The sequence below is a fragment of the Diadema setosum genome, chromosome 11 (assembly GCF_964275005.1).
Source record: "Diadema setosum chromosome 11, eeDiaSeto1, whole genome shotgun sequence".
NCBI lineage: Eukaryota > Metazoa > Echinodermata > Echinoidea > Diadematoida > Diadematidae > Diadema > Diadema setosum.
Window position 1 is genome coordinate 31807537 of NC_092695.1, and position 26297 is coordinate 31833833.

General features: G+C 38.2%; 1 protein-coding gene across 1 annotated transcript in view; it reads right to left on the minus strand.

The window, feature by feature from the left end:
• Window positions 1-26297, minus strand: part of LOC140234689 (proteasome maturation protein-like) — a 92215-nt gene that overhangs the window by 54643 nt on the left and 11275 nt on the right. The window contains exons 2-3 of the mRNA XM_072314724.1: window positions 21789-21859; window positions 1361-1421 (exon numbers count right to left, since the gene is read on the minus strand). Coding sequence (XP_072170825.1) covers window positions 1361-1421; window positions 21789-21859 — 132 coding nt within the window. The remainder of the gene's footprint in view (window positions 1-1360; window positions 1422-21788; window positions 21860-26297) is intronic.

Genomic DNA, 26297 nt, shown 5'->3' on the forward strand with positions numbered 1-26297 from the left:
ATGCAAAATACAACCAAACTCTGACACCTTTAAGTCTCTCAGAGTCATCATCTCTAATGGCTACTTACTATGCACTCACAGCCTATTAATGGTGTTGAGTTAAGAGGAAAAGACCCTCTTTCTCAACATGATCTATGTACAAAGAAGGATGGTTGACGTGACATTTTCCTAATGTTCACTCTTAACTGTACACTGCACTGATTGTGGCAGCTTAAAGTCATTGATAATGCCTAGATGTGTGTACTCCTAGCTGACTACAGAAGTACAGCATGTGATCGGTCAAAGTCATCGGTTCTGTTGGTGATAGTCCCGTGGTCATAACCCATCACAGCGAATGTATGCATTAATGAGAATCTCCTGATTGTAACTGCAAGTTTTCCTTGTATTTTGCAGCTGTATGAGGCATGCATGAAGGACTGTGTACTGGTACGGTTTACCCTAATCAAATTTCTTGGTCCCGTACATAAAAATTCATGTTTGTAATTTCTTGTTGCTACATGTGGTTTTGAACAAGTTTCTGTGCAACACTTTTGAAGTTCAAATTATGCCGAATACTTGAGTTCAAGTGATGAAAACATCAATTCGACAGTTTCTCTGAAGATCATGTATGAACATGATGAAAACCCCATTGTGGCATCTACACACACACACACACAAAAGAAGGAAATAGCTGCATTTAGATTATGAATCACACACACAATGCAAAGTACACTGATGTTGTAGTATCCTAAAATTGGAAAGCTGAAAAATTCTAACTTCTCTGGATTTACTTCAATAGTCAATGCCAGGTGATGGGAAAGGAGAGATTATGTGTGTCCCTACCAAAAATTCCTGCACAGAAGTGTGAAAATGTCATTAGTCTAGGGGAAAGGAAATACTCGTCTTATCTAATGAAGATGTAAATCTAGCCCATTCCATTGCCTTCATACAGACACTTCTACAAACCTGCACACGTGAAAGGAACATTTTTCATCCATAAAAAGTTGATCCTAATGGAAGCGGTAAAAGGGCTGAAACAGCACAATGAATCTTTGGCTGAATCATGCAATGATGTTAGAAATATTTAAAAGCACCTTCTTCCTCTCCTTATTGCTAAGTTGATCTCATTAGCATTGCTGTTACTATCATTAATATCACAGTAAGTTGGCCTAAGTTATCAAAATGCAAAATATCACCATACAAAGTCATGTACATGTATAAGAAAATCTGTAAACTTCTTCCCTTATCCTCAAGTCAACCCCGTTACATTACCTCTTAATGCTCGCTTGCAATGCAAGAAGCAAATGATCAGACAAACAATTAGTTAATACAAAATAAAAACAAATAGTGCCTCAAGAAGTATAGTCCTCCTTTTTCTTACATTTTTCTCTGATCTTTCCAGTGGGTGAGATGTGACCAATTCTTGTTTCACACTGGTAGGTCTGCAAAGAAATGAGAATGAAATAAAACTGATTAAACTCACATGAATTCACACATCAAAAGCATTTTATTATGATACCATATATCACTGCTGTGATATATCAGCTCCATATTTCCATGTTCCGAATTCCCATGTTCACCATGTACTGAAGTACATATTAATGTATTGCACCAGGCAACAACTAAAGGTTCAAAATTTACAAGGGTATACTATGTTCATAATCATGTCCCATTTCCACTCGGTGAACTCTGCAGCCGTTATATATTAAATGAAACACAATGGACAACAGAGAGAATGTGTACACTATGGTCGACAGCTTACACTGCCTATTGGTCAGTTAAGATAGATGTAGTAACATGGATAAGTATTTGAGGGACTAGGCAAGCAAGTGTGTGTGTGGTTTTTTTTTTTGTTTTTTGTTTTTTTAGTCATGAAAATTCATACAATTTCACTTTAATAATTTCAGCAAATTGATGGTCAAGATGTTTGCCATAGATTTAAGAATAGTTTCTCATTTCATCTTGCACAGCGAGCAAAAAAAAAAAAAAAAAAAAAAACTACTGTGCAATGGAACTGGAATAAAAGATGGATCTAAATTCGGCCATCAAACAAATATGGTTTGGGTGGATTCCCTAAAGTGGGGCAAAAGCACTGAATACAGATTAGCATCTTGTGTTTTGATAATGCTTTCCAAGTGGTTCAAGGGGCTTGAATTTGGGTCTGCAGTGTAAACAGGGTAGAGGAGCGTGATTCTGCGGGTCAGTGAAGAGTCAAACTCTCTATTACCACCGACTGTGTCCTCTGACTGATTAACGCGACTTGCTTCACTACTCACCCCATCAGCAAGGTACAAATTCATTTAAAGCCCTCGTCCCACCCAAATTGGCAACAATAACAGCTGGAAATTCTATTACAATGCCCGCTCCTGTCTGCAGTCGAGGAAAAGCCACATTACCATTACATTAGCTGGCCAATTAAAAATCTCTCCCCTTTCTGCCTATTCAAATGTGACTCTTCCCACCCCCACAAATAAAAGAGGAACAGGCATTACATAATACCAGTTGACTCATTGCAGCACGCTGTTTAATTAAAACATGATACACAAAATTTTATACTAGCTTCACCATGCATTTTTTTTCCCCCACTATACTAAACTATACCGCTGACAGATATTGTAAACTCCTAGCTATTTCTACTCCTCCTCCTCCTCCCTATATTCTGAAGCACATTTGCATTATTATCACACAAATTGTCTAGACCTGGTATAAGCCAGCTCTCTGAAAAGAGACGAGGGGATCAATTGATAGAAAATAGGTGCAAATGAGATTGACTTTTGTGATGACATACTGGATTTAGGAATGTGGGTGGAGGTGGAAAGAATGAGAGATGAGTTGTAGGGTAGAGAAGAGGTTGCAGGTTTCAGGTATCGCACACAACACAGGGTTTGCTGTAGACTCTTCTAATAAGCTCTAGACGAGTTGCAAGCGTTTTCCTTGAAGTATCATAATAATCCAATAGACATGATGGAAGCGTCTCTCTCTGTATGCGTGTATTCATCCTTAAAACAAAAATAACATATAAACCACCGAGCAATCAACCAGCAAGGGTAACAAAATCCAGGATTATGTTTAAGGCGTGTCTTTAACCTTCAAAACATTTCCCCCCCCCCCAACATCAGGAAGGGAATAACACATACTGTAATACTTTTGACAAATTGGTCCACATACAAACAAACAGAAAAACAAAGATACACACATATACACATACATGCTAACACACACACACAGACACAAACACAAACACACGCACAAACACACTGACATGTTAATACAAAAAGAGAAACTGTGAGTCTGTTCCAAGTAAACAGGAGCTCCTCACCCTGAAAGGTACTTGACCGAAAGGTCACGGGCATTCGGAGAAGGAAAACAAATTAGACGAAGGGAAGCTGCTGTTAACAGCAATCGCGCTGCGGCTCTGAAATCACCACACCAAGTTGTCAGCGCTATGATACACTCCCTTTAAAGAGGTCTTGAACTTCCAAATGATGAACTATGAAGAGACACATGCTGAATACTCCTAATAGCCATTCAGCTATTACTTGCACATAAACCACCATTAGGTCGAAAGTAGCTTCAGTGATCAAATGTTTCAGGGACAACAACGGCAAAGAAAAAAAAAAAAGCCTGTCAAAGTGCTTCATGAATGATTGATTGTGCAGGGTATCCCCAAAGCACACAGCTCTTTCTTCTGGGATTTACTAGACCACAATAGTAAGTAAACAGATCTACAAAAAGCTCTACTCTGAAGACTTCTACTGTAAATATATGGATTTGTGGAAAAACGTGTTGTGCGTGACTTTTCTTTTTCTCATCCAGGAGCAAAATCATATCTAGCTTTGACACGTACCAAGCGTGCTTACTTTGAAACGGGATTGTAATGAGGTATCACTAGAATCGTGTTTCAAATTAAGCATTCTTGCCATGTGAATGCAAACTGGAATCGTGGAGGGTGATTTGATCGTGTTTCAATTGACGGTCGGGATCCAGAGGTGTTTTCTGATCATGACCGTGTGAACGTAGTAATTGACCTCCGATTGTGTTTTTGGGAGCAGAGCTTACGGTGACCTTTCAACCTCCTCCGCAGAAAGACCGTTCTCCTCAAATACCTGCGATGCAGTCAAAGTGCGTGCTACTAACAGCTCCAGAGACTGGTACATGAAAAGACGCCAAACCGCCCCTCCTAGCTCTGAAATTTGAAATCGCAGAATTCGTGAAGCCTTCCTTGGTCAAGTGAACAAACAATGATTTGAATCGTAGTTGCAATCCAGTCTGTAATTCAGCATTCAAATCACGCACTCTCGATAGGTATGAAAAGCAAGGATAGTCTTTTCCAAAAATGTTATATTCACATATGTTGATAATTTGGAGGATTTCTTTCAAAAACCATCATGAATGAAGCACAATTTTGCTGGAGTTTCCTTATTACATGGTCTTGAAGGGAAGATTATTACTCCTTTATTATTCCTGTCCTGACACAAAAGAAGTCTGAGAAGAAAGAGTAAAATTCAATGAGCACAACAGCAAAAAAAAAAAAAAAAAAAAAAAAAAAAAAAAAATTATTAAAATCAGATAAAGATAAGGGAAGTATTAAACTTGAAGTTTTGGCTAAATTCTGCAGAAGTTCTTTAAAAAAAGTTGATAAGAATATATGCAAAAGAGTGAGCTGATTATGTCATCACCTTACAACTTTCCAATGATCATGTAAAAAAGAAATGATGAAAACTCTATTTTTTTCTGCTTTATAAGAGAAAAATACAATGTTATTCCAGGCTGAATAACTTAAAAATAATGATCCCTCAGAGCATTAGGATTTGAGACTTGGGTATAATTGCATTTGGAAAAGAAAAAAGAAGAAAAATTCAAGATTTTATGAACAAACTATATGCCTTCTTGTAGGCTCTTCAATAAGAAAAGGGTCACCAACAAGAAAAACATAAGGAAAAATAAAAGAGGAACTCCTTTAAACACTTGTCAGCTAACAAACGAAGCTCTGGAAAATGCATCAGTGAATAGCAAATAACAACTTCTTAAACTTTCTTTTGAGAAGCTGATCCATATTTGTTTGTTGCTCAGCCACACACGGAGGTCAACTTGCACTATTTAGACCACAACACTGACAAAGTTCATTAACCACAATTTCGGTCCCCAATGAAATGTGACCTGGAAAATTTACAATGTAGTCAAGATTTTACTCGTGCAGCTCTAGCCTGAATACCGAGTCCGGTTGAATGCTGAGTTGGCCAGTTGCTACTTCAAATTGTCTTACCCCCTGAATGAGCACATAAACAGACAGACGTGGCAAGGAAACTTACATATCGTCGCTGGGGTGACAAAACCTTGTATCTCAAAATTGTCAAATGTTCAGGAGAGCGAAAAAACATGGCGGCCAAAGCACTATAGTGAATGGGAAAGCCTTCTCTTTGACATGTCATGGTGGCTTCATTTTTGGAGTAAGACAGTTACTGTAAGATTTGGCCAAGACATCACTTGACCCATTATTTGACCATTAAGCTAAAAAAAAAAATTTTTGACATTTTTGAGATACGAGGTCTTGTCACCCCAGCGACGATATGTAACAATAAGAATGAAGGTATAACTTAGTTTCCATATACCTGCAGAAACTGTCTATTTTTGCTCTCATATGGGCACATTCGGATATGAATAAGAAATGTGTGAAATACTGTAAACTGAGGGATGTTTGCATGCATTTTAATTTCGCAGATTTCGTGAGGCAAAATTTGTGAAATTAAAATGCACGTGAAAGTTCTTGTCTGCCTTATATGCACTGAATGCCAGTGACAATTTGCGAAAATTTCACGCCGCAAAAACACCTTGCTTTTAGTAATGCTGTGATAATGTAATTTCAAATTCAAATTCAAATGGTGGAAGATGAATTTCAATATTTTGAGCCCTTCCAAGAACTCTGCCATTTTTTTAATTACATGTATCTGTCATTCTGAAAAAAAAAAAAAAAATATGTAGTCATAGAAAGAATGAGAAAGTCCTTCATTCACTTATTTGACGCACTTGAGAAGTGAAAGGTGAATGAAATCCAATGAGCAATCATTTGAGGTATCATTAAACTACTACTGTTTGCAAGACAAATACAACAAAGGTAGAATTTTGGATATCATGTAAGTCAGATACCATATTCTTAGAAGCCAATTAGTATTAAAGATGATTATGTTCTAAGTAATATTTTCTTTACAAATATACTTCTAAAGACCAAAATGATATACTGACAATAGAAAATACTCTGAAAAATAGATACATTTTTAAGTACAGCATTTCATATGTGTGATCTATCCTATGTATGTCAAATAGCTACAGTAAACAAAATTTGTCTTCAGTAATTCTCAATGACTGTAAGTTTCAATAAAATAGATAAATTATTTGTTACCTTGGATGAAAATCAAGAAAAACATAAATTGTTTGTTAACTTGGTTGAAAATCAACAGTGTGACTTATTTTTCTTGTTTTGCTTGGTGGCATTGATCATTGGTGTTTGTTATTCTGAAGGGCCTTCACTGTGCACATAGAAAAACAAGTTAACACCTTTGGCATGATACTAACCATTTAAAGGTCAGTACTATGAATGGAATAACAATTAAATTAGTTACCATGATGTTCCTCAATGTGCCAAACTCAGAATAATTCCATGCAATCTTTGTTATGTCAAGTAACAGAGCTCTGCAATGATATGCATAAAATCCAAAAGCACAACATAATATATAATAATTTATAAATAATATATAATATATAATAAACATTTCATCTCATGTAGGGTACATATTGTATGCTTCTGTCTAGGCTGATTAAAAAGTTAAGGCAGAAGCTTGAAAAATTTTTAGAGTGCATTTTCGAGAAACTTCTCTGAACAGATTTCTAGCTGTTTATATGGCCAATATTGAGCGTACGGTGGAAACAAAGTCCCCAAAGTGTTAACATATCTGTCAAACTCTGGCAGTTGGTTATTTTATGACAGCAGCTGGCATATTAGAGGTGGCTATTTAAAGCGGGTTATTCCTTACACTCTCTTTTGTTTTCCTCCTCCCCCCCCCCCCTCATTTTACAGTTTTGTTCGGTCAGTAACTTTTTTCCAGTACCATTAAGCACAGTGAATGGTATTGGCAGACCATGGGGTGAAATGTCCTCGGCGGGTCTGCCTCAGTTCACCTCGGACAGTCGTCTACAATCTTCAATTCATGACATTTCCTCATGAATGCTGGATCTCAAACTCTTTCGTTGGAAATCAACTCTGTATGAACTTTTAAGACTTGACAAAGTCCCATATATAAGGCAATGAAGACTATAGAGATGATGCCACTGAAGCAACTGTTGCACAAAAGACCTGTCTCCATGGTAACCTGAAAAAGTCACAGGCATTAAAACTTGATTTTAAAAAATACAGTGTGCTAATTTGGCTAAGAAAATAACTAATATGATAAGTTTGTTCGAATATCATCTCCTGACTGAATTCCAAAGTCTTGGAATGCTGCGAAAATTTTAATATTTTTGTGTTGTCTGGGGCATCTTACTGGAGGTTTTTGAAGTAAACCATCATGTTTAAAAGACACCTCCTCCATATATGATTGCATGTTTGTTTATTTGTTTGTTTTTGTATGTTTTTAATTTACATCTGACAAGAAGGCTGGATGGCCCATATTCAGCTGCACTGACTGGTTTTCAATGGAGTCCAGTTGTCTGTACATTGGGCTGACCACTCCATCGAGTTATGCACCATGCTATTTGTGATGAATGAATGAAGCACAATTTTTTACATGTATGGGTTGTGACTCTCTCATGTACGGAACCTCCATTTGATGTCCTAACCTAGGGACAATGTGATTTGCCTCTAGTAGATGGGGAATGATAGCACACAAACATCTACTGTAGTAAGACTTGGTGAGATTCACACCCACACCCACACCCACACCCGAATCCATGCCATTCAGTTGAAGGAAGATATGCTATGGACTGAGCCGCCTCGCAGGCCTCAACAACATCACAGGAAGATTTTCTCCAAACGCTGTATTCATGGTCAGTCAGCCTCAGTGACTTTTGTGTGGTAGGTTTTGGAGATATAAAGTGGAAATATATAAAAGATAATAAAGATTAGAAGTAATATTTCACTGAAATGCTTGAAATTGTGAGACTTGAAAGATTCAAAATCAGAAGATGGATGTTCAGCATCTTAATCAGAATTTCATATGGATAGGTCATGTATTGTCCGTTCAGAAGTAGAGAATTAAAACTTAAATGTCTATCTCAAGTGGCACTTTTGAACATCTGGCTTCAAACTGGAAATAATATGTAAGTCTCATCTGTTATACAATTATGTTCCAACAGTTTGTTATGGAGAAGATTTCATGGCGAGGCGTGTCCATGGAGACACGGCAAAAACAAGAAATGGGTGCTGCCCTCTACCTCCCAAGGAAGAAGGGCTTCGGAAATAGGGGGTCACTAAATTGATGACATCCTTTTTTACTGGGTAAGATGGGTCAGCGGCAACGCCAGGCATTGCCAGACCATCGTCTACCTTCGCTCATGCATCCTTTTCCGCCGCTCATTAGCAAGTCCGCAGGCTGTCTTCAGGTGTAAAAATATGCTACGAGCCTGGTCTTGGTCACAATTCAATAACAACTCCTTATGGATGTAACTTTTATAACAGCACAATAACATTTCAGGAAGCTATCTATTTTATGAAGGTAAGATACTATGAGTAAGCCATATATTCAGCAAGTCTACTTTTTTTGCAAATTGGGATTTTCCAACAATTTCGCAAGTGGTTGAATTTACAGTTGGAGAGTACGTACGGTAACAGACAGAGAAATGCTAGCATACGCGTCTCATTCGTGTCGAGATCAGAGTTAATTAGAGTGTTGTTAAATTCATGAATAGCCCCCAATGCACTAAATTCGCAAAAATAAAAACTTTGCAAAATATACTGCGTGTACAGTAATACATTAAAGCACATAATAGCTTTCTGGTTTGTTTCGACTGATTTTAAACACAGAATTAGTGTTCTATTGACACAACTAAATACACAAAGAATGGTACTTTCAGCAGCGAAAAAATCAAGTTAATCTATTGATTGCAATTATACTAAGATCATGAAATAACATAAAAAATGGCGACATCTTCATGTAAAGATAAGACAATGTGTGTGAACCATTTTCACTGGAACACTTTTCAGTTGAATTTGAGCAAAACCCAGAGAATGAAGTCTTTGAGACTTTGAGGAGACGATTGTTTTGACCAAGTAATTTCCTGGAATCATAAATTAAACTGTTGTTTTGAGCCTGTAAATTAGTAAATCGCTATCAAATTACAAAACGGAAGGATACACACACAGAAGGAGTCTCTGAATGCTGCTAACCACAAACTGAAAAAAACAAAAAAAATCACACCCAAAATGGAGATGAATCATAGCTCAGAAATATTCACACATCTTTCTATTAATTACCATTCTTCCCAGGTTTTCTCCCTCCCCATAAGTTTTCTTTTGCCTCACTCTGTTGAGCACATCTGGATTCTGTGCAATTTGCCACTTTCCTCTCTTCACAGAAGGCCCGTTCACACACAAGGGAAAAGTGCGATTTAGAAATCGATTTTCTTATCGCGATCAAAATTTCGAAATTTTTTCCATTGTGGACAGAAAAATTTCACTAATTTTCGCGATCCTAATCGCGATCCAACTCGCACTATTAGTGCGATTTTTCTGAATAATCGCAATTATTTTGCCAAGCGTCGTGTGTGTGAGCGCGATCGAGATTCGGAAATCGGTATTTTTAACCCATGGTTCGTAGCGCGTGAACGTCAACATTATTGGGACCACGGGGTCAGTCTTCGGTCATGCAATTTTCGCGCATGCGCAATTTGGCCACTGATCGTTCTTTCCTTGCTGCGAAGTGCGATTTTTCCTTGTGTATGAACGGTCGAAAAAAAAAAATCGAAATTTGGATCGCGATTGTAATTTCGATTTTCGTTGTGTGTGCACGGGCCTAGAGTCTCCCAAATTGCATTATCTTTCTTACTCAACATTTTATCTTTGAGGTCTTTGCACACAATAACATTTCAATCACTATAATTGTCAACTCAGAAATATGCCTTCATCTTCCCATACTTCCCATGTACTTTGATAACATTCTGTAACCTCTAAGAACTTGCTTGTTTCTAGCATCTATATTTACATGGCATTTATCTCTACATAACTATTTAAAAAAAAACCCATATGATCTGTTTATTTCTATTATTAAAATATATCTGTTAATTCCTAGATCCAGATGGTGATCCAGATCGCTCCACAGATTAATCATCTGTTCCTTATATCACTATCCAGTTCCTGAGAATTTCATCCAAATCTGTTCCTAACTTTTTGACTTAATATTCTGCACAGAGACAAAGAGACAAACAAACCAACACCGACAAAAACATAACCTCTTTGGCTGAGGTAAAAATAGAATAAATACAACTTTGAGACCCCCAAAAAAGACCCTCAGCATTGTGTTCCCCAATGACCTTGTTGACAGGAATCTGGACCAGCGATAAGGAGGAAACGATCTGCATGCTTGATGGCGGCCCAAGTGCATTAATTGGAGTGCTTTCATCTTCCACTTTAAATAGAAAAAAAAAAAGTTGGAAGATATTAAGAAAATGAAAGTAAACTGTTTATCAACCCTTTTCTCTCTTTCCTTCATAATGTTGGTGACAATAAAAGGCAGATAACACAAGTGGTAGCAGTTAGCAGAAGGAATTTGGGTGGGAAAGTCTCCTTTCTGTAGATGCCACGCCTTTGTATTGAGCTTTACATTAGCAATACAAAAGAAACCATCCTCCACATTCTCTGTTACTACTAGATTCATTTTCCAATAAAATTTCACTGATTGTAATTTGGATAATCTTGGGAGCCACGGCTACTAAACACTAACTGCGAATCTGCCTCAGGTTATAAAGGGTAGTAGTGGAGTTATATCTATGTATTAACTACAAATTGAGCACCTAATAGCTGAATATATCAACAAGGTACTTCTAACTTAATGCCTAGTTAGATTAACTATCTTTGCAAAATATCAGATTTTAAACAACCAAAAGACCAGCAACAAATAAACATATCCTATGTCATTTGATGAATTTCTAGAATATGAACAAAAAATGTTGTGCCACCTCTTTTGTCAATGTCCTCGATTAACAAGAAAAGAAAGTACTCAACATGAACCCATGCCAGAACTGTTGACTTTAGCAAAATTTCATTGCAACTGATTTTTTTTCTTTCTCTCTTCTGAAGAGTATACGCAAAGAATTCTCACAAACACAAACTTGAACTCTCAAAACTCCACTCTATCTTGGAGAAACAGAGGGTGAACTTTTCGCCTCGTGCACCATCAATATAAAAATGTGGCTTGTTTTCATTTCTCACGCCCAGGCATATGGGTAGGAAGTGTGAAACAGGTGACACTCCACTCCACAACAGACTTGAAAAACCACCCAGACCCAGGGGCAATCTTTCCTTCTCCTTCTTCCTTTTCACTTTCCTGAGTTTTTTGTTGATTTCGAGGACTTTCTTTCCTCCGGTGACGCATCCAGGTCCTTGCTCCGGAATAGAGCAGGCAGACCGGTGACAGATGGATGCACTGAGTTCATAATTCTTCCATCTGGGACCCCAGATTCAAAACGGCTCAACTCTTTCCTTAAAACATAAAGAGAACTTGCCCTTGACTCTCCACACACCACTGTGGATTTTTTCTCCCTGTCAAGCTCTACTAGACTGGAGTGTTTTTAAAATCAAAACCAAAGACGAGGTGATACGTCCCACACTCCACCTGTCTCTCGAGTTGCTAGGGCAACCCTCTGCCGACCCTGGAGCAAGAGTATCAAACATTCAGCCAAAACATGGAGACAATAATTGTAGCAGTACCAGGGGCACGGACAGAGAACGTAAAAAGGAAAAGATGCATTGACTACTAGAGGTGCAAGTAGCACACTGTAAAGTGTTTCCACAGAGACGCGACAGCAATGAAATGCATTGTCTGACACTAACACCCCAACAAATCCAACACATAAACAACATTAGTTCTGTCAACTCAAGAGGTCCTATGCATCACATTACCCGAGGTCACACTGGCAAAACTTTAAGAAGTTAAAGTTCGAGAACACTTCGTGAAGTTTGCTCTTCCATTCACACCGGTGGCCAAACTTCTCGAAGTTTGGGTCACTGGCGCACAGAAAGCATGCGCCACCTGACAGCTGACCAACAAATGCACCGAGTACTCGAAACTGGTCACACGACAAACTTTGCCAAGTTTCAGCTGCATGCATTCAGGCTGCACAAACTTTGAGAAAATTTGCAGGGGTTCAGGAAATTTCCTTCTTTTTAGTGGGAAGTTTCACAAGAACTTTCTGGGAAGTCTGCAGTCACATTGGCAAAACTATGAAAACTTAGACTTCCAGAAGTTTTGCCAGTGTGATCCTGGCTATTATGTTTATTAGGGCAATATTACACCAATGACTTATCATCTCTCACTCATATTGGACATATGAGCAGATGGCATACAATTGTGACCTGACTTTACCCACTCAATAATACCTATCTGTATCAGTATATTATATAATACCTATCAGTACACAATCATAAAGTACATGTCATGTGATAAATGTCATATTCTCAATTTAATTCAGGCACCTCTAGAAGTATTTCAGGTACAGTGCATTTCCATTAGAATGAACACCGTTTTAACAAATTTCCAGTTACAACGAAGTGAAAATTCATGCCACAACATTATCTGCTCTATGTTTTTTATTGTTTATTTGTTTGGTTATAACAAAATTTTGATATAACAAAAGAAAAATGCCGGTCCCGAGAACTTCGTTATTAACGGGAGTCCACTATAGACGGCATTAGAAAACTCTGTGTTCTGTTGTCATCCATCACCATCTTCATGTCTTTCATCCCCCCCCCCCCCCCCCCCCCCCCCCCGGTCATTCATCATCTCAAATCCATTCACCACTCCCAGTCTTTTACTCATTTTCCTCCTTTCTTGCCAATGTCTATTTTTGCCCCCCCCCTTGCATTGCACATTGCACATCCCAATCCCCTTGCACCCCATCTTGTACCCCTGTCCTCAATTCACCTCCAGTTTTTCATTCCCATCTCCCTGTCCTCCACCTATCTCTTCCCCCTCCCTCCTTCTTTTACTCTTTTCCAGACTCTTTCTTTCTTTCTTTCCCTATCACATGTCCTCCTTTGGATGTCTATCAACCACCTCACCCATATTTGAACTCGTGTCCTTGTGTAGGCTCATCCCTTGCTTCTTCCACTTCCCCACCCCACGTCTCCCATCCTAATGTCTCCTTTATACCATTTTTCCTACCCCTCTCCAGAATTTTCATCTTCCACCTCATTCTTCCTGTCTCCCATCGCTACTCCATCCGGCCCTCACTCTCAGTCTCCTGTCTTTAATTTCCCTCAGCTTTCTCCCAAACCCTTCTCCCCCCCCCCCCCCCCCATGCATGCTCCTCTCCCACCCTTCATGTCCTCTACGCTTTCTACTACCTTCTATCTCTCTCGTAGCTCCACATCATACTCTTTAAGGGTGCTGATTCGGTTCAGTCAGTAGCACATCTGCTTTCCGATCCAAATGACCCTTGTTCGATTCTCAAGTTTAGCTGAGGAATGTTGTATGTAATGATACCATCCCCTCTGGTAAGAGACAAAACACTCTGTCCCTCGGATAGGACATAAAACAGAGGTCCCGAATGTGAGACTCACAACTCATGCAAGTAAAAGATTCCGCTTCATTTATTCATCGTACAGAGCATGGTGCATAACCCGGTGAAGTGGTCCGCCTCACATCCAACTGGTTCCCATTGAAGGCAAGCTAGCGCAGCTGAATATGGGCTATCCACCCATCTTCTCAGACGAAAAATGAAACAAACAAACTCTCCTCCACATACTCATCTACATCATCTTCACTTTTTCCTTCTACCATCTTCTATCCCCTCCTCCTCATTTCCCTTCTTTGTTTCCACTTCCTTTTCACCTTTCACTTCAACTGCAAACCTCATCAATTTGACTCCCAAATACTGACTTGTTTGCCTCCTCCCACATCTCACAATCGTGTTACATTTTCTTCTTCTAATGCTGCTGCTGCTGCTGCTGCTCCTCCTCCTCCTCCAAGCTTCCTCCTCTTGATTCTGTGCAACACCAATCTTCAGTCCCACCAAAGTCTCTTTTGTCATCCTTTCCTCTCTATCTTGTTTAGATACGTTGTTCCTCCCTCTTGTTGTATTCTTTCTCCAATCCAATATAATCTTCTTCATTTTCAAGTCCCTTCTCATATCTTTTCCTAAACCCTCCATTCTTCTGTCCTCATTCCCTTCTTCTGTCTGTCAAGAGGTTGGTTAGTTTAGGATGGACACTGGTATCCAGGAGACACAGGACATCGCTTAGATAGTCATTAAAGACAAAGACTGCTGGAAAGAACATTTCCATGGATCTTGGGGGTATGTACACTGTACCCACCTTGATTGATTTGATTTGATTGATTGATTGATTGATTGATTGATTGATTGATTGATTGATTGATTGATTGATTGATTGATTGATTGATTGATTGATTGACTGACTGACTGACTGACTGATTGACTGACTGACTGATTGTTTGATTGATTGATTGATTGATTGATTGATTGATTGATTGATTGATTGATTGATTGACTGACTGACTGACTGATTGATTGACTGATTGACTGACTGACTGACTGACTGACTGATTGACTGATTGATTGATTGATTGATTGATTGATCGATTGATCAATCGACTGATTGATTGATTGATTGATTGATTTCTGTCTTCCATCGTATCTTCCGTTGACCTCCCCGTCTGAGCTTCATCCCCTTCCTTTCCATCTTCTTTCAGACTTGAATCTTCTACCCCTCCCTCACTCTGCCAAACACAGCCCACGATCGCACTCTCACACACCCATGAACCATCGTGCCAGCAGCTATTCCCATCTGCCCATCTGAATTCTGTCTCCTTCACAAAGAATGAGTGTTCCACGGCGATAAGTCCGGTGACGGCCAGCCACCAGCACTATCCACAGAAGTCTTGCCAGACAAATGAACATCACCTGGAGCTATTGCCCTAGCTTCCTCCTTGGTACAAAAACTTTGATGGGTGCACAACAGCTGCTGAAGGCTCGTTTTGGCTGTTTTATGGAGGACAATGACCTTTCCTGGATCTCGGACAAGAAGAATGCTGACCCTAAATGACTTGGAGTGATTATGCAACATGAAAAATATCCAATAACATTTACAAACATTCTCACTTGAGCATTTGTATATTTTGTAAGTAAAATAATATCAACATTCCTAACAATCTTACATAATTGATGGTAGAGACCAATCAACCCTCAATACAAAGTCATTATCAGATGTAAAATCGGATGTAAAGGGCTATGATTAGCACTCAACTTTTGTGATTAGTCTTTTATGGGAGTCAAAACAATCCAGAAATAATGCAAAATAGAGAGATAAATCTATATATGAAAAGTTGCAATTAGTTGATGTTACAGTGTGTACATACTGAAGACAAATTTCTACATCATACTGCCAATTACACACGTTGCAGGCATGCTAATTTCAATTGAAAAAGAATGTAATCAACACATACAACAAAACAGAACTCCCTTTGTTGAAAACCATATAATAGTAAAGCAACATAAAAAAAAAACCATATATATCTAATTTGTTTCGTGTGGCAGAAAACATTAACGATTTAATCTAAGCATTTTATTTTCTAGAAAAGAACACTCAAGCAAGCCACATGAATCATAACTCTCAAAACCTTCAAAAATTGGAGGGGGAATAAAGGGTCCAGTATAGCCTACTGGCCTTGACAGTGCCTCCTTTAATTCAATCAACAGAAAGGCATTTCCCTTACGGAGACAAATGAGGGTGAGTAATTATCTAGTATCAACCTCCTACATCTCAGGCAGGAAGACAGAGAGAAAAATAAGAGGAAAGTTAAGCCCATTGGAGGATTAATTCTCATCACCACAAAATCTATCTTCCAAGCAGATGACCTTTCACAGTCCACCTTGCAAATCGACACACATTTCTCCCCCCCCCCCTTTTTTTTTTTAGACCAGGTATACCCAAAAAGCTGTGATTGAGATTCCAAAGACGGCGATAAAGACAGGATGCAAAACATTGACGTCAACCATCCCCAACACTTGACAGGGGCTCAAACTCGCCATCCTCATCACTGAATGATCTCCCTGTAGATGACTATCGGTATTCTGATATGGATGATTAACATCCTGAACAAGAATGGTCAGATGCTTTCTACCCCGAAATCACAGGATAGAAAGTGATCACAGGGCTCTGCTTTCCTGCTCCTATAAGCAACATGCAAATAATGCACAGGTGAGAGGCCATTAGTGGAGAGGCAGCACACTCAAGGGTATTTACAAGTTGTACAGTGGTGTAACATTTTCCACAACATCATGAATACCCAAGAGTGAGCTCATCTCTACTAATGTCATGAACTTAAACCTGTGCATTATTTGTTTTATACAAAAGAACCGGTTCTATTAACTATTGTTTTTATTTACCTTACGTGTACATGTAAATACCAGTCAGCTACTTGTTGAACTTGCTTTTGAAAAAGCCAAGATGTCCGAAGAAATGCTCCAAAAACACAAGCTTGTTTACCAAAAAAAAAAAAGTGATGGAGGTACAGTGTAACTGACCGAGTGCACATTGCGAAAGTATGCAATTGTGATGTCAGTGAGTGTGATTACAACAAGCCACAGTCGCATGCGTATCTCTGAGCAGTCATTAGTACAGAGCCAATGTTAAAAACTTATGCCCACTGGGCATATTAGGCAAAAACTAAGGTTGGTCACATGGTTCCTCTAAGCCAATCATTTGATTAGGATCCATATCACCATTTAATAAACAGTTAAATAACATCCTACCAAACTAGATATTATTCTAAAATTGCCACATGTACACATTATAATCTCTGCAGTATTTTGTAAGGCGCAGATCACTATAAATCAGCATACAAGTTTTGTATCGATACACATCGATGAAAATTTTGATATTATTTGTAGCTCCACAGCCACGTATGCTTCCATTTGTCCATATCAATCACAAATCTTGACAAATTACTCAGTCTAGGTATGTGTGGTGAGCATGGGTCACCCTTAACTCTGTTTCCTTTTCATCCCTGATTTTATTCTTCACTGGTTTAGACGAGGATGACAGGTGTTTTTTGGACGTGTGAGAAAACAAGGAACCATAAACATATGCATCAACATGACCAAGCATTTTACAAGATAGTTGAAAAATATGTAGCTTGAACACATGATTCTACAAAGCACTACAAAGGGCGCTGCTCTGAAAGATGCATTTTAGAAGGATCACTTGCTTGCAATAATTAGAAAACATATTGGTTACAATTTTAGTATGCAACCAGTTATGATCTAAATTGGGCAAAATGATGGCATATTGATTTCAAAATCAGTCAGACTGACATTAATTTTCACAGTTTAGAATACTTTTGGTAGACATATATAGGGTGTGTGAAACTAATTTCTGAATTAAACACCACAACACATTTTTAATGGCTGGTTGATTACATGAAACATATCAAAATGGGAAGGGGCACCAACAAGCAATATGTGAAAGGGGAAACTATCTTCATTTTATCTTTGGTCATCCAGGAAAATAGTCCTACATGTTTGATATTAAGAATCTAAAAGATTATCTTTTTAATTGTGTGTGTGTGTGTGTGTGTGTGTGTGTGTGTGTGTGACAAGATCTATTTGAGGAACATTACCAACATGGGAAGAATACGTAATACACTGAAATGCAAATATCGCATACAGAACCGTATGAAGCTGAATCCCCTTGATCACATGACTACCGTTTTATGATATTTAAAATCCTTCTGGGAGGATGGAGCAAAGGGAAGGGGGGAAATACGCAAATGCCAGTAATTTATTTCTGCCCCCCCAGCCTGATGACCCCCAAAGGGAGAAACACCTTTCTCAGTCTTCCATTTCTGTGGTGGGGGAGCACTTCCGTCAATTTTAATTACAACTAACCAGGATTTAGCCAGGGATGTGTTAATTTGGTCTTCCCACATCGGTGAGGTTGATTAGTGTGAAAGAACACTGGAATTACATGCAAAATTTCTCCTAGGCATCTGTTGAAAATAAATATTGCTCACTTCGCTTACGGTGTGGTATATGTGCGTGCCACTGCAGAAATTTGGCTAGGAACCCAATGAAAAATTAAGTTATGCATGAAAGATTTATGATTCATAAAAGTGTGACTGTAGAGTTCTGACAGAATTGATTCTTTTGGAGAATACTTCTGAGAGAATATCTTGCAAATAGGCATGGTGATGGACTAGTTTTGGAGTATGTTACTTTGAAAGCTCTTCCTACATGTCATATGCCAATAAAGACATGTTATGATAACCACAGACTGGAAACACTGAGCATCTCAGACATTTCAAACATTACAAAATACATCATATTTGCATTAAGTTGTACATGAGCAAATCATCGCTTAAAATTTGTGAAACATAACGATGAAGAGGGCAATCATATATCGATGGGGGAAAAAAAAAAACATGCATACTGTAGGAAGGAAAACTGATGAAATATAGATGCAGGTGGATGCTTGGACATCACCAACATGAAGTAAGCTCACAAATCGGACCCCCCAAAATAAGTCTGTGGATTGTCGGGTTGGGGGGGGGGTAGATAGACAGAAGCTGGAGAATGCAGATAAGAGCATTCCATCAATCAAACTGAGAAGTATTTCCGCTCAAACCTCTGTCAAGGATCACAATCTCATAAAATACAAATATTTGATATTCGAATACTCCTTTTCTTATCGAGTTCATTGAGCTGTGAGAAATATCTTGATTTCTTGGGGTTACAGCGAGCGCTTCCCTGATGCAATCTGTACGTTTCCTCACCACAAAGACAGCCCCCTTTCCAGTCCCGATTCCTGATCTGTAGTTTCAGATGCTACAATGCCTACCAAAGGAGTGAGAAAATGCTGCTGATGCCATCTTCAATTTCCGGACGAGAGCAACGTCTTTGTGATAAAGACCCGATACAAATACTTTGGAAATATTTTTGTGCTGTTCTACAGAACAATAAGCCACTCTGATATTAAAAGACAGAATGGTGTGCTAGTCCTTGCCAAGCTATAAGTATCAGTCAAGACCAACACAGATCATAGTTTTGGTTGAGACCTAACTTCAGGTTTTTAACATATTTGGTGAGATAACGAGAAACCTCTTATGAAATATGAAAGAGCATGTAGTTCCAAGAGGGATTCAACATTTATTTGATGAAAATTGATTTTGAAATGGCAGTGATATCCAAAACAGAGCAATCCTAATAAAATGTGGGACTCACCTTTTATTAGGATCACTTTGTATTACTTTATTTTTGATGTCTCAGACATTCCAAAACCGATTTTTCATAGAATAAACTTCCTCTTAGAATGGTATGCTCTGTTCTAATTTATAAGTGGTTTCTTGATATCTCACAAAAAGTTATAAGCCCAATCCTCATCTCCCCCAATACTTCATCATCCCTTTAAGCTCTAGACACCAAAATCTGCATCTTTGTGTCCTGATTCATACCTATTCCACAAAATCAGTTGCTATATAATTAGCAATTCTCAACATGCTGTGATTGGAAAAGAAACATATTATGGACAGACATCAGATAAACAATTAGACAGAAGATGGACAAATGGCTAGACAATATAGGTAGCAATGAAATGGCTCTTGCTTGACAGATGAATCTACAGAAGAGAATGACCACCAGGCAAAGAACGCCGCAATGACCTGCATATATGAAGCGTCAAGCGTTACCCCGGGGTACCGTAGTACCCCGGGTAACCGCATTGTATAGCGCCACCTCACGTCCACTCAAGGACAGCCAGAGAAAAATGCATGCACTGTGTGTGCGTGTACATAGTCATTCCCACGCCACTGCATGTTATACTATGCGTGCATGGAAGCTGCGATACCACTAGCATGTGCTTTAAGTGCAGTGCAGTGCGGTGGCTAGCGCACGCTAGCTCCAGCACCAAAATAATTTCCTCTTTTTGGCACCCAGGGTACAACCTTTTTAAAAAAATAAATAATTCAACAAAATGGCTGATTTTTAGTTGGTACCCCGGGATACCATTTATGTCATCATATGTCTTTTCCTCTGCAGGGCATTCATTGGATTGAATGAACAGCTCACCATTTTAGAATGAAACGATATGACCTATCCAAAAAAGTAAAAGACTTAAAAAAAAATGATAAGAGGGCAAAAAGAAGGAACATTCCACTGCACTGAGATGATGGAAGATAGAAAAATGAGGAGAGGGACAGAATGTGTTGTAAGACACAAAGGAGGACAGACAGACAGACAGACAGAAACAGTTGGACAAAAATATCAGACCAAATAACTTCAGAGGCACTTAATGACAAAACCGAGAGGATGAAACAGTGACAAGAGGGGAAAGGGAAGAAGAGAGGTAGAAGGGAGAAAAGAGAGAGAGAACGAGAGAGAAGGATGAGCTAATTGAATGTGTTTCCTGTCCTCTGTTCTACGCCAATAATCGCATGCTTCCTCCCACCGATCAGTCACAAAGTTGCCAGAGCTCACCTGATTCTTGTCTCAGCTGTCAATCATTTTTCTCTTTTTTCGTCGATGCAATTGTACACTCTCTCCCAACCTCCCATCCCCATCCCTCCCCCCCCCCCCCCCCCCCCCCGTCACCACTCTGTTACAAGTCATGGTAATTCATTGAATGAGTCAAGGCAAGCCAGTTTTGAATTGTCATACAGAAAAGGAAGCGAGAGGAAGGAAAAGTGTGTGACTTATCAAGATCTATGACTTCGCAATTGTTACAAAAATGGGCAGTACGTCTCGGATTAGCATGAAACAGTCCTTAAATTTGTGATACACAGATACGACAGTACACAGATTGATGAGATAACACTTAAGTGGTAGTTTGCTTCATCCAGCTGATGAAAAGAGAGGCAACATATTCATGAAACCTGTGGGGGGGGGGGGCAATGTTCTCTGATTTAAGTCTTAAGGTGGAAGTTCTTAGCACATCTCAAGTTTATTTAATATCGCATTATCTTTCCTGCAATCACACCACAAAATTTGGATCTAAGTCTGGAATTCAGTCTAAGGAGAAATACAAAAAATGCAAAAACTAATAAAGTTGTAATACATTCATACCCTTCTTAGACACTCTACTCTCTTGGCAATTATAATCATCACAAAATTTTGGAAAGATTTGAAACAAGATTTGACATAATTCATACTTAAGATGCTGCAATGCACCAGTGGTAGTTCAGTTTCTGTGGCTTTTTTACATTTTCCCCTTTTCTGCCAAAAGAATTTCTAAAATGCTGCTATTAAAAAACCCTCAGGAGTGTCTATGATTAGTCATTCGCTGGCCTAAAAAGAGTGATACCAACGAATAGAAAGGAGACGTAGGTCAACGTATTATCATATAAATAAGTATGCCAACCGCTAAAAAAAAAAAAAAAAGCGTATAAAGGAGTTTCTTAAGCTCTGGGAATTTGAATTCACCGAAGGAAAGTGAAACACAAATTGTCAACCTTTGCAAAATGCAGAAGACTGCATTCTTCTTTACCCTTTATATATATCAAAGAGGGGAGGGGGACGTTATAATGAACCTAATCTGATCAAATATACAAAGATAAATTCTGACTAATTGTCGGAATGAATGCCAAATTTACCCTTCGGCCAAAAGATCCGGCACGCCATAGTTCTTCTTGTCCAAGGTGATCTTGGTAGTTCCAGCGACATCCTATAAAGAAAACAGAAATAGAATGGACGAGAAAGAATGCAAGAAAGTGAGTATATAACAAAAATACAGTGCTGATAGCATACATATCAAAACAAACTAATAATAATAATATGCTTCCTATAAAGCATGATCTTACATGATGATGAAACATTTAAATGAAGAATAAAAGCAGACATTATTTATGCAGGAACTGGAATCCAAACTAGCCTTTGCCAATTTTTTCTATAAAATCTTTGAAATGCTGAATTCCAGCGACCTCCTTTACAAAAACAACAACAAAAAATATATATATATTGTAGTTTCCCATCCTATCAAAAATGAAAACTCTGACTCGGAAGATCTTTGTTGGTTTGGGGGTTTCAAACCTACTTGCACACAGAAACAACAACAAAAAAATGTTTTGGTTATTGATGATGCTAGTTTATAATCACAGGAAGGCAATGGTTTATACTTCACAGCAAATTACAGCTCAAACTTCATCCAGCTTTCTCCAAAAAATGAAGAAGAAGAAGAAGAAGAAGAAGAAGAAGAAGAAGAAGAAGAAGAAGAAGAAGAAGAAGAAGAAGAAGAAAGCACTAGATGCAGTGAAATATGTTCCCTCTTGAATGATTTTGCATTATACAGGCACAAACAGTTACTATCCGTCAAGGCTGAACTTGGACTGGATCATTTAAAGGTTGTATTTGTCTACTACAACTAGTAATAGCAAGATGTTAGATCCCATTGATGCCAATGAGTCATCAGCAACACACCAGGGACCATCAGGGACCATCAGGGTTTCGGCCATTTAAGTACTGGACACCTCCCCCTGGTTCCCTACACAGCACCCTCATCTCCCCCACACTTTCCCCAACAGTTTCTCAACACTCATGGGAGTTATGAGTATCTATCATCAGCACTGAACAAAGGTATGTGTCTAACATCACACAAGCACCTTGAAAAGGAAAGTTAAAAGTCAGCAAAATATGTGAAAGTTTGATGAGGTTACGTCTCTGTATGATATCTACCGCAATCCGCACCATGATGAAATATAATTCACAATAAACGCTGCATCAAATTGAGAATCACAATACACCGACTACGTATGTCTTCAATACTTCCCCCTCAGTCTTCTTTTCCATTTCATTTTCCTTCATCCATATCAGATACTTTCTGCTCTTCCTGTGTAAGCAACTGGTCAGTCTTCTATCTTCTTCCACAGGACAGAACAAACAACATCAACCTGTACAGACAACTGCCCTATAATACAGTCTCCAAAGCTCCAAAAGTGTACTAGTCTATGCAATTCACCCATGGTCTGTACACCGAGTTGTAGATGGTCTGCACTTGTTCCTAAGGGATCCAAGCTTGGCCCACTGCCAGAGCACTGGCCACCAAGCAAATCACCACTGCCTCTATGTCCTCTTTCTCACTCTCTCATGCCCATTTCAGACCGTGAAAACTAAATGAAAACTTTGAACGACTCTTCACTTCCACCCTGTCTGATTTGCTTCATGTTGCTTTCAAACAGAACACTGGTTTGGTGTTTTTATTTGAAGCAACAGATGCTAGCTCAGCTTATCATGGCTACTACTAAAACACTGATCGATTCAGTGCTGATTTACGTCGATGTGGGGCAATTTGTCATTCAGTTGCAATGAAAACATCTTGAGGGAAGAATTTCATGAATTTGAATAAGGCTGTACGTAGTTCTTGAATATATCTGAGCCAGGCCAGCATGCCCCCTTCTTGGTATCCCCACACTACCTGGTCTTACCGGGTCTATAAGAGATACAAAAATTCAAACAAATAGTTCATGCTAACAGTTTTATTGAGATCAGCAGGAAAAGTATGAAGATGACAGAACTTTAAAAGTTGCTCTGGAAAATTATGTTCCAAACTCTAACATTTCACAGCAATTTGGCATTATGTTTGATTTAAAGGGTGTGTACTAGTTCTGGTCGAGGTAAAGATTTAGCTTTTAACGTTTTGTGAGATATTCAGAAACCACTCTATTAGATGTCAAAGAGCATGCAATTCTAAGGGGTATCAAAAGTTTATTCGGTGAAAATCGGTTTTGAAATGGCTGAGATATCCAAAAACAAGGTAAAACAAAGAGATACTAATAAAGTTGGGGCATGTCGCCTTTTATTATTAGCACTTTTTGGGATATCTCAGCCATTTGAAAACCAATTTTCATCAAATAAATGTTGAATCCTTCTTAAAATTACATGCTCTTTCATATTTCATTAGAGGCTTTTCATTACCTCACTTAGGAATGTTAAAAACATGAATCCCTATCTCAACCAGTACTGTACAGTCCCTTTAACTGTCCCCATCACTGGTCTGTTTGTTTTTTTATTATCCTCAGTTCATTAAAAGTTAACTTGAACTAGAGTGGAATTTCACTTTGAAAGAAGAAAATAGCAATATCCCCCCCCCCCTCCATACACATTAATTCTAGTCCCTTTTCAATTTTATCAATATCTAAGATATAAATAGAAAAAAAAATGTTTTTCTTTTTGTTTTGTTGGTAATAACCTTGAATAACACCAATTGTTCATGACTCTCTACATGAAGTCTGACTTTAATTTCATTATTTGATACATAAAAGGAAGTTTTAGAGTAAAGAGCTTTGAGAGATAAGCTTAATTCATGCCCTTTTCCTGCTCAACTTCATGAGACAAAGAATTGCCATTTTTGTCCACCAAAGGAGGAAAGATGACTGTAATAACTTGTATTCCAAGAAGAATGTATGATCTCTCGGATAAAACATATACCAAATAGGGATAAGTATTAAAAAGACTTGGGAAGGACGTGTGGCAAGATTTCCAGTCACTACTAAATAAAAAGTTTCTAAATCTTGCAAAGGTCTGATTCCTATTTTTAACTATCATGATATGGCAATAACTTTGAAATCTGACATCATAAGAGTGATCAAAATAAAATCAACAGCTGTATTTACTTCCTCCTAAAAGTGGAGAAATTAAGAAAAGTGTATCTCAAATTGAGCGGTAGATAGCTATCTAGAGATAAATAGATAGATAGATAGATAGATAGATAGATAGATAGATAGATAGATAGATAGATAGGATAAGATAAGATCAATTAGATAGATAGATATGAGGTACGTAGATAGACGGGGGCGGGGGTGGAAAAAGTGAAAATGATCACGAAGCCCGTAACAAAGAGGCCGAAGAAGTTATTTTCACAGCTACTTGGCATTTTCATCATTTCCAAATCCAGCATTCCCAAGAATAGACTGGTCTCAGAGTAAACAAGTCTTCTTTTTTTTTTTTTTTTAAATCAGCCACACTAAGCATACAAGAAGGCCCATTTCAGCCCTATCATCAATATCATATTTTGCTTAAACACACGGTACTACAGCTGTACTAAACTTAGCAAACATAATGTAAAAGTGGAAATTTTCGCGGTGTTGAAATTTTCGTGCATTTTGCGCAACCAGAAACTAGCGCGAAAATAAAAGCACGCGAATATTTTTACTCGCTATATGTGCCTGTGCGTGATGTCTTGATTCCGCGGAATTAAAAACACGCGAAATTCTTCTTACCCGGCCAAGCGTGAAAAATTTGTCACGCGATAATATCCACTTTTACAGTATTAGCTAAATACAACATGGACCTTGCAATACCAACTTATCAACTAATGTAAATGAACAGGGAACAATTGTAAGGCAGCTTAGGTTGAAATGAATATCTATTTAATTGCTTTGGGCTTGAATACGGGTAGTTTCTTTGGATTTTGCGTTCGCCTGTGTATGTGTGCATTATTATGTTTAGGAATATGCACATGCTTTTGGACAGATAAAATAACTATTTAAAAGAAAAAGAGCCAAAAGGGAGTGAGCACTGTATTATGTATTTAAAAAAAAAAAAAAAAAAAAAAAAAACCTCATTTCATTTGATGATCTGAAGCATGTAAGATCTATTCTATTGTATGCTTTAATAATTTGTAATATTTTCTTTGCATGAATACATTTTGTAATTTAAGCAAGTAGCATCGCTGAGCTTAAGTTGATCAAGGCAAAGCATTTATTATGTACTGAACAAATCTTATGTATACATGGTTGTCAGTCTTAGTATCATAACTCTTTCTTTGCTGAATCTGAATTCTCTTTCTTTGCTTTTAGTGATGAATTTGTGTCATCAAGTTGCATCAGTGAGCAGAATACAAGCTACTAGCATTTCTCTTATGTGTGTATTTGTTTCCTTGCAAACCATGATTTTTAAATCATTAAATAGATTCAAAATAAGGTATCCGAACAAAAAAAAAGTATGTACGTAAGTGTTTCTGTGTATGGCCATTTTTACAATCAGTGGTGTAAAACACGGTTTTGGCACTAATTGGTGTATAACTTTCTTATACACTGACAGATATGCATTATTTTTTCTCATAAACTTACCACCCACAGTGTCTACCTTGGGTACCTTAATGAACT